General features: G+C 42.4%; 1 protein-coding gene across 1 annotated transcript; it reads left to right on the forward strand.

The window, feature by feature from the left end:
* Window positions 1–2,395: 2,395 nt before the first annotated feature.
* Window positions 2,396–3,639, forward strand: LOC112657273 (myozenin-1-like). Its single transcript, XM_035719776.2, is given in 1 exon segment — window positions 2,396–3,639. A coding segment is annotated over 1 exon segment (894 nt). The 5' UTR covers window positions 2,396–2,512; the 3' UTR covers window positions 3,407–3,639.
* Window positions 3,640–12,249: the final 8,610 nt, after the last annotated feature.

The following is a 12,249-nucleotide window of genomic DNA, read 5'->3' on the forward strand; positions in this document are numbered from 1 at the left end:
GAATATTTTTCCATCTCTTTGTGTCTTCCTCAATTTCTTTCAGAAGTGTTCTGTAGTTTTTAAGGTATAGATCCTTTACCTCTTTGGTTAGGTTTATTCCTAGGGGTCTTATGCTTTTGGGTGCAATTGTAAATGGGATTGACTCCTTCATTTCCCTTTCTTCAGTCTCATTGTTAGTGTACAGAAATGCCACTGATTTCTGAGCATCGGTTTTGTATCCTGCCACACTACCGAATTGCTGTATCAGTTCTAGCAATCTTGGGGTGGAGTCTTTTGGGTTTTCTAGGTACACTATCATGTCATCTGCAAAGAGGGAGAGTTTGACTTCTTCTTTGCCAATTTTATTGCCTTTTATTTCTTTTTGTTGTCTGATTGCTGAGGCTAGGACTTCCAGTACTATGTTGAATAGCAGTGGTGAGAGTGGACATCCCTGTCGTGTTCCTGATCTTAGGGGAAAGGCTCCCAGTGTTTCCCCATTGAGAATGATATTTGCTGTGGGCTTTTCATAGATGTCTTTTAAGATGCTGAGGAATGTTCCCTCTATCCCTACACTCTGAAGAGTTTTGATCAGATATGGATGCTGTATTTTGTCAAATGTTTTCTCTGCATCTATTGAGAGGATTATATGGTTCTTGTTTCTCTTGTTGATATGATCTATCACATTGATGGCTTTACGAGTGTTGAACCAGCCTTGCATCCCGGGGATAAATCCCACTTGGTCATAATGAACAATCTTCTTAATGTACTGTTGGATCCTATTGGCTAGTATCTTGTTGAGAATTTTTGCATCTGTGTTCATCAGGGATATTAGTCTGTAATTCTCCTTTTTGGTGGGGTCTTTGTCTGGTTTTGGAATTAAAGTGATGCTGTCCTCAGAGAACGAGTTTGGAAGTATTCCATCCCTTTCTATCTTTCGGGACAGCTTTATTAGAATAGGTATGGTTTCTTCTTTAAACATTTGATAGAATTCCCCAGGGAAGCCATCTGGCCCTGGACTTTTGTGTCTTGGGAGGTTTTTGATGACTGCTTTAATTTCCTCCCTGGTTATTGGCCTGTTCAGGTTTTCTATTTCTTCCTGTTCCAGTTTTGGTAGTTTGTGGTTTTCCAGAAATGTGTCCTTTTCTTCTAGATTGCCTAATCTATTGGCATATAGCTGCTCATAATGTTTTTTAAATAATTTGTATTTCCTTGGTATTGGTTGTGATCTCTCCTTTTTCATTCATGATTTTATTAATTAGAGTCTTTTCTCTTTTGTTTTTAATAAGGCTGGCAAATGGTTTCTCTATATTATTAATTCTTTCAAAGAACCAACTCCTGGTTTTGTTGCTCTGTTCCACAGTTCTTCTGGTCTCTATTTCATTGAGTTCTGCTTGAATCTTTTTAACTCCCTTCTTCTGCTGGGTGTAGGTTTTATTTGCTGTTCCTTCTGCAGTTCCTTTAGGTGTGAGGTTAGCTTGTGTATTTGAGTTTTTTCCAATTTTTTGAGGGATGCTTGTATTGCAATGTATTTCCCTCTTAGGACTGCTTTTGCTGTATCCCAAAGATTTTGAATGGTTGTATCTTCCTTCTCATTAGTTTCCGTGAATCTTTTAATTCTTCTCTAATTTCCTGGTTGACCCTTTCATCTTTTAGCAGGATGCTCTTTAACCTCCTCGTGTTTGAATTTCTTCCAAATTTCTTCTTGTGATTGAGTTCAAGTTTCAAAGCATTATGGTCTGAAAATATGCAAGGGACAATCCCAATCTTTTGGTACCTGTTAAGACCTGATTTGTGACCCAGTATGTGGTCTATTCTGGAGAAAGTTCCATGCGCACTTGAGAAGAATGTGTATTCAGTTGCGTTTGGATGTAAAATTCTGTAAATATCTGAAATTTATCTGGTCCAGTGTATCATTTAAAGGTCTTGTTTCTTTGGTGATGTTGTGGTTAGAAAATCTGTCATTTGCAGAGAGTGTCGTGTTGAAGTCTCCCACTATTAGTGTATTATTATCTAAGTATGTCTTTACTTTGGTTATTAATTGATTGATATACTTGGTAGCTCCCACATTAGGGGCATAAATATTCATAATTGTTAGGTCCTTTTGTTGGATAAATCCTTTGAGTATGATATAGTGTCCCTCTTCATGTCTTACTATAGTCTTTGGGATAAACTTTATCTGATATGAGGATTGCTACCTGTGCTTTCTTTTGAGGACCATTTGAATGGTAAATGGTTCTCCACCCTTTCATTTTCAGGCTGTAGGTGTCCTTATGTCTAAAATGAGTCTTGGCGCCTAGAGGGTTCCTTGATGGGCTAGTGAATGGGGCAACCCCTTCGGCTGGAATTCCTGAGCCGCCAGGCTGCAGGGCAGGGGTGGGGAGCTGTTTGCCAAGCGGCAGAGCCAAGCAGACAGTGCTGTCCCGACGCCTGCCCAGCTCGAGTTCTCCGGTCACAGCCCCTGAGTCCTCCAAAGCTGCTGGACCCCAGGGAGTGCTGACCACCGCCTGAGCAGCCGGCTGAATCTGCCTCCACAATGCCGCTCTCAGGAACCCCAGCCCCCAACAAGAAGAGGAAATCCAGCAAGCTAATCATGGAACTCACTGGAGGTGGATGGGAGAGCTCAGGCCTGAACTTGGGCAAGAAGATCAGTGTCCCAAGGGATGTGATGTTGGAAGAGCTGTCGCTGCTCACTAATAGGGGCTCCAAGATGTTCAAACTGCGGCAGATGTGGGTAGAGAAATTTATTTATGAAAACCACCCTGATGTCTTCTCCGACAGCTCAATGGATCACTTCCAGAAGTTCCTTCCCACTGTTGGGGGACAGCTGGGCACAGCTGGTCAGGGATTCTCCTATAGCAAAGGCAGCAGTGGAGGCCAGGCAGGGGGAAGTGGCTCTGCCACACATCATGGCTCTGACCAGCATCACCATCAGGGCTCTGGGTCTGGATCTGGGGGTACAGGTGGTCCTGGGGGCAAGACTGGCAGAGGAGGAGCTGCTGGAACAGCAGGGGTTGGCGAAACAGGAACAGGAGACCAGATGGGTGGAGAAGGAAAACATATCACTGTGTTCAAGACCTATATTTCCCTATGGGAGCGAGCCATGGGGGTGGACTCTCAGCAGAAAGTGGAGCTTGGCATCGACTTACTGGCCTATGGGGCCAAACCTGAACTTCCCTAATATAAGTCCTTTAACAGGACGGCAATGTCTTATGGTGGATATGAGAAGGCCTCCAAACGCATGACCTTCCAGATGCCCAAGTTTGACCTGGGGCCTCTAGTGAGTGAACCCTTGGTCCTCTACAACCAGAGCCTCTCCAACAGGCCTTCTTTCAGTCGAACCCCTATTCCTTGGCTGAGCTCTGGGGAACGAGTAGATTACAATGTGGATATTGACATCCCCTTGGATGGAGAAACAGAGGAGCTGTGAGGTGTTTCCTCCTCTACTTTGTATCAATTTTGTCTTCTCATGTTCAATTTGAAAGGGAATGCTAAGCAAGATGTCCCTACTATAAATCCAGTATCCTGGTGGGAATGGAGGGAAAAAGGAGGGAAATATCTATCTTTCCAGTCTTCACTACAAGTCCCCACTCCAAGCATCCTTCCTCACCAGCTCAGAGCTCCCCTTCCACTTGCTCTGTATGGAACCTGCTCTTTTGTGGAATTTGCTCTGCCACCAGTAACAGTCAATAAACTTCAAGGAAATGAAAAAATAAAATAAAATAAAATAAAATAAAATAAAATAAAATAAAATGAGTCTCTTGTAGACAGCAAATAGATGGGTCTTGCTTTTTCATCCAGTCTGAAACCCTGTCTTTTGATGGGATCATTAAGCCCATTCACTTTCAGAATTACTATTGAAAGATATAAATTTAGTGTCATCATAATACCTATTCAGTCCCTGTTTTTGTGGCTTCTTTGGGCTTCCTCTTTCTTTTACAGAGTCCCCCTTAATATTTCTTGCAGAGCTGGTTTGTTAGTCACATATTCTTTCAGTTTCTGCCTATCTTGGAAGCTCTTTATCTCTCCTTCTATTCTGAATGAGAGCCTTGCTGGATAGAGTATTCTTGGCTGCATGTTCTTCTCATTTAGGACCCTGAATATATCCTGCCAGCCCTTTCTGGCCTACCAGGTCTCTGTGGAGAGGTCTGCTGTTAATGTAATACTTCTCCCCATGTAAGTTAGGGATCTCTTGCCTCTTGCTGCTTTAAGGATTTTCTCTTTATCTTTGGAATTTGCAAGTTTCACTATCAAATGTTGAGGTGTTGAATGGTTTTTATTGGTTTTATGGGGGGATCTCTCTATCTCCTGGATCTGAATGCTTGTTTTCCACCCCAAGTTAGAGAAGTTCTCAGCTAAGCTTTCTGGTCCTCTGTCCCTTTTGGCACCCTCGGAAACCCCAATTAAACGTAGATTTTTCCTTCTGAAGGTGTCATTTATGTCCCTTAACCTTTCCTCATAGTCTTTTAAATGTTTTTTTTTTTTTAAGATTTTATTTATTTATTCATGATAGACATAGAAAGAGAGAGAGAGAGGCAGAGACACAGGCAGAGGGAGAAGCAGGCTCCATGCAGGGAGCCTGACGCGGGACTCGATCCTGGGACTCCAGGATCACACCCTGGGCTAAAGGCAGGCGCTGAACCACTGAGCCACCCAGGGATCCCCCTCCTCATGGTCTTTTAATTTTTTTTCTCTTTTTTCCTCAGCTTCCTTCCTTGCCATCAATTTGTCTTCTATGTCACTCACTCTTTCTTCTACCTCATTAACCCTCTTCGTTAGGACCTCCAGTTTGGATTGCATCTCATTTAATTGATTTTTAATTTTGGCCTGATTAGCTCTAAATTCTGCAGTCATGAAGTCTCTTGAATCCTTTATGCTTTTTTCCAGAGCCACCAGCAGCTTTATAATTGTGCTTCTGAATTGGCTTTCTGACATGGAATTGTAATCCAAATTCTGTAACTCTGTAGCAGAGAGTACTATTTCTGATTCTTTCTTTTGTGGTGAGTTCTTCTTTCTAGTCATTTTGCTCAATGCAGAGTGAAAATGAGTCGTATTGAAAAAAGGAAGAAAAAAAGAAACAAAGAAACAAAACAAAATAACAAGGATAGGTATCCTCTGGTTCTATTATACTGTAATCCCTTGACTTCCCCTGGAGCCTTCCAGCACTGCTCAGTCAAGAACTTGCTCTTCTCCTGTCCTTTCAGCTGGTCTTCTGGGGGAGAGGCTGCTGTGCTGAGTCTCAGGTGTGTGCACCTGGGGGAGCTGCCCCGTCCCCTGCCGGGTGCCGGGCTCATTGGGGGCTGTTTATCCTGTGAGGCCCCGGTTCCCTGGCACCCCGCTCCGTCCCAGGCACAGGGTGACACCAGGAGGGACACCACCACTGGTGGCGGCCAGCTCTCCAGCCCTGGAGTCAGCTCCCACAGTAACTCCCGCAGTCTCCCCGTCCGCAGGGGCCTGGATGCTCTGGAGGGCGGGGGGCGCTGACCTGCACAGCTCGGGGGCGCCCGGTGGCAGGAGCGTCCTTGCTGTCCTGAGTCCTCCCGGACTCCGCCTGTCCTGGGTGGAGCGCAGGATCCTGGGCTGTGTCCCCCGCGCCCTGGGCTCCAGGGCCTGCGCTGCTGGGATCGCCCCCTGGGGCGCACAGTCCCCTCGGCGCGGAGCCGCCGCCTGAGCTGCTCCCGGGCCCGCTGGGAGCGCTCCAGCCCTTTAGAGAGCTCAGACCGCGGTGTGTGGGGCGCTCTCCCCCCGGGGCACACTTCCTCTGTTAGTGACCCTGGGAGCCTGGGGGCTCCCCTGCCCCTCCTGGGGACCCGCCGGGTTTCCCTGTGAGCGTCTTTCCGTCCAGGAAGAATCCGGTGCTGATTTTTAAAGTTCCTGCTTTTCTGGGACTGGGCTTTCCTGGCCTGGAGTCTCTCGCCACCCCCCTTAATCCGGCTCCTTATGGGGCCCCTCCCCCACTTGATTCTTTTTTATTTTTTATTTTTTTCTGTCTTCCTACCTTGTTGGAAGTGAAAACCCTTCTTTCTGTGGCATTCCAGCTGTTCTCTCTTTAAATCTCAGGTTGAGGGATCCCTGGGTGGTGCAGCAGTTTGGCACCTGCCTTTGGCCCAGGGCGCAATCCTGGAGACCCGGGATCGAATCCCACCTCGGGCTCCCGGTGCATGGAGCTTGCCTTTGCCTCTGCCTATGTCTCTGCCTCTCTCTCTCTCTCTGTGACTATCATAAATAAATAAAAAAATGGGAAAAAAAGAGATTTAAATCTCAGGTTGAATTCGTAGGTTTTCAAGATGATTTGAAAATTATCTAGTTAAGTTGGTGGGGACAGGTGACTTGAGGACCCTACTCCTCCACCATCTTGCCCCACCCCCTGAAATACTCTTTAGACAGGTTTTATTTTTTTAGATAGGTTATTTATTTATTTATTTATTTATTTATTTATTTAGAAGAGACAGAGGCATAGAGAGAATCCCAAGCAGGCTGCATGCCTAGCATGGATCTCAAAATGGGGCTCCATCTCCAACCCTGAAATCATGACCTGAGCCAACATCAGGAATCAGACACTTAACCGACTGAGCTGCTAAGGTACCCCTCTTTAGATAGATTTTAAAATAAATTGGACAATCATAGGCAAAAAGGAAGGAAGGAAAGAAGGAAGGAAGGGAGAAAAGAAAGACAAAAACCTTTGCTCTGTGAGAGACCATGTGAATAGGATAAACACACAAGCTGCAGACTGAGAGAAAATATTTGCAAACCATATATCCAACAAAGGAGTGGCATCTAGAATATATACACAATTAAAACTCAACACTAAAAAAAAAAAAAAAACACCAGCACCTCAAATCATCCAAGAAGATGGTCAAAGTCATGAACAGATATTTCACTGAACATGGTAAATTAGCACGTGAAAAGATATTCACCATCAGTAGCTACCAGGAAAATTCAAATTAAAACCACAGTAAGATATCACTATACACCTAGCAGAAAGGATGAAAATGAAAGTTAGTGACAACATTAAATGCTGGCAAGGAATGTGGAGAAACTAAATCACTCTTACATTACTGGTGAGAATGTAAAATGGAACAGCCATTCTTGGAAAATACTTTGATAGTTTCTCAGAAAACTAAACACACAAATACCATACAATGTAGCAATTGCACTCTTGGGCATTTATCCCAGAAAAATGAAAACTTATGCCCACATGAAAACCTGTACACAAATGTTCATAGTTGACAAATGTTCATCACAAATGTTCCTCATAATAGCCCCAAAGTGGAAACAGCCCAGAGGTCCTCCAACAGATGAATAAACAAACTGTAACACAGTCGTATCAAAAATACCACTCAGCAGGAAAAAAAGAGAGAATGAGCATGTGAGAGAGTGAGGAAAACTATTGATAGACACAATAATTTAATCTCCAGGGAATTATACTGAGAAAAAAAAAAAAAGCCAATCCTAAAAAGTTATATACTCTATTATTCTTTTTATTTAACATTTAAATGTTAACATTCCAAAATTTAATATACTTTAACATTTTGAACATTTAACATTCCATAGTTTAAATTATTTAACAAATTGAAACATTTATTTACCCTATTTAATATGAAATTGGAGAAGCAGAGAACAGATTAGTGGTTTCCTGGATTAGGGATCAAGAGGGAGGGTGGGAGAAGAGGGAGGGAGGTGTGGGTATGAAAGAGAACTGGAGGGATGCTTCTTACTATAAAAGAACTATTTTGTATCTTGCATATGATTGTGGACACACAAACCAACAGATGTGATAAAATTGTGTAGAACCCCCCAACACACATACACAAGTACAATGAAATAATAAATCTGTACAAGACCAACGGATTGTATCAGTGTCAATATTTCTGGTTGTGATACTCTATTTTTTGTGAGATATTAACATTGGGGGATACTGTAGAAAGGGTACCTGGGATCTCCTTGTATTATTTCTTAAAATTGTATGTGAGCATACAGTTATCTCAGTTAACATTTCAACTGAAACAATAATACACACTCTCTGCAGGCAATATAGAAAATAAAGAAAAAATATAAAGAGGACAAATAAAAGAATGCTCAATTTTATCACCTAGAAATAAACAACTGTTAAGATTTTGAAGTATATCCTTCCAGACTTTAAAAATTCATATTAAACATATTGGTATCATATTGTTTTATAAGCTACTGTTTTTCCCTTAATAAACCGTGAGCAGTTTTCCATATCATTATATTTCCTATAATCATTATTTCTGACGACTATATATAATTCCTTCATATGGGAAAATCATAATCTATTTACTCAATCCCTTGTTTTGTTCAAATTTTCTCTATTATGAGAAATTTTCAATGAATATCTTTGCAGATAATCTTTGAGATCATGACCTAAGCTGAAGCCAAGAGTCATATGCTTAACAGACCGAGTCACCCAGGTGCCCCATGAAAACTTTTCTTTCTTACCACAACTTTTTCTTGTTCACCATTCATCTCACCATTATTGATTGAGTGGCTTCACTTTTCTTCAAATTCACATTCTAAAAGTCATTTTTGTCAGATACTAAATTCTGGTGTGTTTGGAGTTGCTTTCAAAGATTTCTGTAGTGTCCCCTTATTTTGCTTACTGTTGGAAAAGTCTCACTTTGTTTTATTGATTGCATTGATTTGTCTATTGTAATGCCTGGAAATACAAGCATTTATTTTATTATTATGCTTTTAAAAGTTTTCCTGACTATTTTCAGCAACATATTTGACAAATCTTTTACTGCCTTGAGCATCCAACTAAATGTGTATGTAGATTATACCCTGTACTTCCATTTCTCTGCCTGCTAAATTCTGATAGAGAACATCTATTGAGTGCTTTGTGCCAGGCACACAAGTATTTTTACACACATCAACTCATTTAATATTTAATATTAGCAGTGACCCTATAAGCTATGTATGTTCGCTGGTTGTGTTCTACAGAATGGAAATGGAAACAGAGAGAGTTTAAGTAAGCTCACCAAGGTCACATAGCTAGTGTGTGGCTGAGCTAGCTATGGCGCATACCAGGTTCACTAAGTCCGGGCAGTCCAGAGCTCACTATCTGTCGAACAGTCTAGCTAGGACTAATATTATCTTGATTTTTTTTTTTTTTTTTTGCTTAAACTGGAAATATTATGAGGTAATAAGCCTCATATTACAATGACTAAAAACAATGTCCTATTCTATAGCAATATATTTTTTCCTCTAAAATGATGAAGGAGGGCAGCTCCTGTGGCCCAGCGGTTTAGCGCCACCTTCAGCCCAGGGCGTGACCCTGGAGACCAGGGATCGAGTCCCGCATCGGGCTTCCTGCATGGAGCCTGCTTCTCCCTCTGCTTGTATCTCTGCCTCTTTCTCTCTCGGTGTCTCTCATGAATAAATAAATAAAATCTTTAAAAAAATAAAATAAAATGATAAAGGATATAATTTTCTTTTCTTTCTTCTTCTTCTTCTTTTTTTTTTTTTTTTTTTTTTTTAGAATTTTCTTTACATTATAGCATAGCGCTGAGAATTCTGAATCTCTATAAAGGAGAAAACGAGAGGCTGCAAAACTAAGGCTGGAAGGACCCTGAACTGGGCAATAGGAAAACTAGGTTCTAGTACTTCTATTGGTGCTAACTAGCTTAACCACCACAAAAAAATATCTTCCTTATTAGTTTGTAAGTCTTACAAAAATGCCACTATTACAAATTCATTACTCAAGGTTAACTCTCTAGGGTGTAACTAGCCCTGGTGACATAATACTTGTTGGGGCATGTGTTATCTATACTATGGTGTGATTTCAATTCCTCCCAGCTGAGAAATGATCCCTGACCTGATAGAAGTCATCACAGTCCAAAGGAAAGACGGAAATAGAAGGTGTTATTCTGGAGCCTGGAGAGGAGAAAGGCTCTAAGAGTACAGGATGTGTGGTGGGAGACCACAGTTACAAACAGCCAGTTGAACAATAAGTAACCTCATGTGACAGAAGTGAAGGAGGAGATTGGAAGGAGCAGGAGGGTCCCACGGAGAGGAAGGAGGTGGGGAGAGGCTCCTGTACTTGAAGTTTTCTCAGGACTAGGGTTGGGATCACCTGAGCATTCTAGAAGGAGGACTTCCTCTGGAGATCTAGGAGGGAGGAAGGGAATATGAGTGGAGACCACACCCTTGACATTCACCCAGAGGCTTGGAGTTTCATTGGAAATGCTGCCTGAGAAGCTCTGTCTAGGGGCATGCAAGCTTACACATGCATACCATAAAAGGAGATAGCATTTTAGACTTTCCTCAAATCCTCATGGCTGTGGATTTCTTCAACAAAGTTCATGGAACATCATGCCTCTACCAAATCTTCCCCCATTTGTCACTACCACGGTGATGCTGATCTTGAAATCAATTCCCAGTAACTCCAAACAACTTATCTTGACATAACTTTTCTTTTAAGTGTTACTCAGTCACTCAGTTTCCCAGTTCCCTATTCCCAGGAGAAGAGCATATTTTTGTGAGCAGATCATATCAAAAGCAGATAGCCAGCAAGCCTATGAGTGGGCTCACTCTAATGAAATGGCAATACCTGGTCTAATGAACTCTGACCAGATGGTGGGATCACCTGATTTACTGTCCAATCAGCTAGAGTGTGAGATGTCAAGTATTTCCTGCCTACTGACAGTCCCTTCTGTGAGGGTACAATAATATTCTCCTCTGCTCTATTCCACTACCACCTTTAGAATGCCTATCCATACATCCAAGTCCAATTCAGCACTACCTCCTTCATGGAGTTTCTGCTGTTCCTCTCAGCCAAATGTGATATTTGTCTCATTTCAGTTCCCACATGCGTGGTTTGCATCTCTGTATAACAGTCATTATATCCTACGGCCTGTTATAATGCCCTTGTTTCTTACACTCATATACACATATCTTCTAATAGTAAATGGACTGTATGCTCCTCCAATGCAACTTCATATTTTTGACTTGTTAAATATAATTGACAACCAATTTGCTTAGGGTCCTCAGGTATCAGTGGACCACCTGCATGAAAAACACCTATGGCACCTGTTAGAGTACAGATTCCTTGACCCTGTCCCAGACCTAATGAATCAGAATGGGAAGAGGACCAAGGCCCACAAATCTGAGTACTACCAAGTCTCCCAAGAGATTTCTACATACACGATTATCTGAATTCTCCACTCTAGCAATTGCTTATCCTCATGAAGGTCTGCAGCTTTCCACACAGTAAACCATAGAAAGAACTGTGACTAGCTGTGAGCAACCAAGACGGCTCCCATTCAAGGCCTGAGCAAGCACAGTCTCCTTTCTCCAGCCCTTCACTAATCTGAACCTCCAAGTGCACATGATGTCCTGTCTTCACCATAGCCTGTGAAGAGACTCTGATGGCTTTTCACATGACAAGAGCAGCTGCTGTTGCCCATGGCACTTTCGTAACCCTAGCTCAGGAGAAAAGCCTGAGAATAATTCATTGAGTCCTGCCTCTAGATGCTGAACAAGATAGAAAAACTGTCTTGCCCTCCACCACCTTGCTGACTGAACACAAACTTTGTGGTTTCTCAGTGAGGTGGCAAAGATAGCAGATGGCTAGAGTGTTTTGTGTGTGTGTGTGTGTATGGACACCATCTGCTTCTCACAATATAGATGGGAACTCCTCTGTGACTTAAGCTGGAGCTTAGGCTCTAGGGTTGGGATTCTGTACCCCAGCTGTTCATCAGAATCACATGGGCACCTTAAAAAAATCCCCATGGCCAGGCTGCATCCCAGATCAGTAAGATCAGAACCTCTGTGGGTGGGACCTGGCATCAGAACATTTTAACGCACAGGCAGTTAAAAAGCCTCTGTGCAACAGGAAGTTAAAATATTAGTTGATCTATAGGAATTAACAACCTTCACTCATTGATCAGGCGAAGCCACAATGGCAAAGATGGCAAAAACATGAAACTGAAATATGGCAAAATTCTGACACTGTCAGATCTGAAGCAGTGGCTTTCTCAGCCTCAGGCGAAGCATCTCACCGATGCAATTCAAATTCTGTTAGACAAGGCGATTTTACAACTGGCACTCTGAACAGCTCAGTCCTTGGTAAAATGGAAAAAGCCTTTTGTCACAGAGGTTATAGGAACCCTGTGGGCTGTCAGGACTCTCCATTCTGCCTGCAGGTTCACAGATCTGTGTGTGTGTGTGTGTGTGTGTGCATGTTTGTATTTTCCATATTTTTTCTTTTCAAAATGGTTGTTATTGAATTTGACAGAAAGGAAGGCAAGAAAG

Source organism: Canis lupus, chromosome 8 (genome assembly GCF_003254725.2).
Source record: "Canis lupus dingo isolate Sandy chromosome 8, ASM325472v2, whole genome shotgun sequence".
In the NCBI taxonomy this organism is placed as follows: domain Eukaryota; kingdom Metazoa; phylum Chordata; class Mammalia; order Carnivora; family Canidae; genus Canis; species Canis lupus.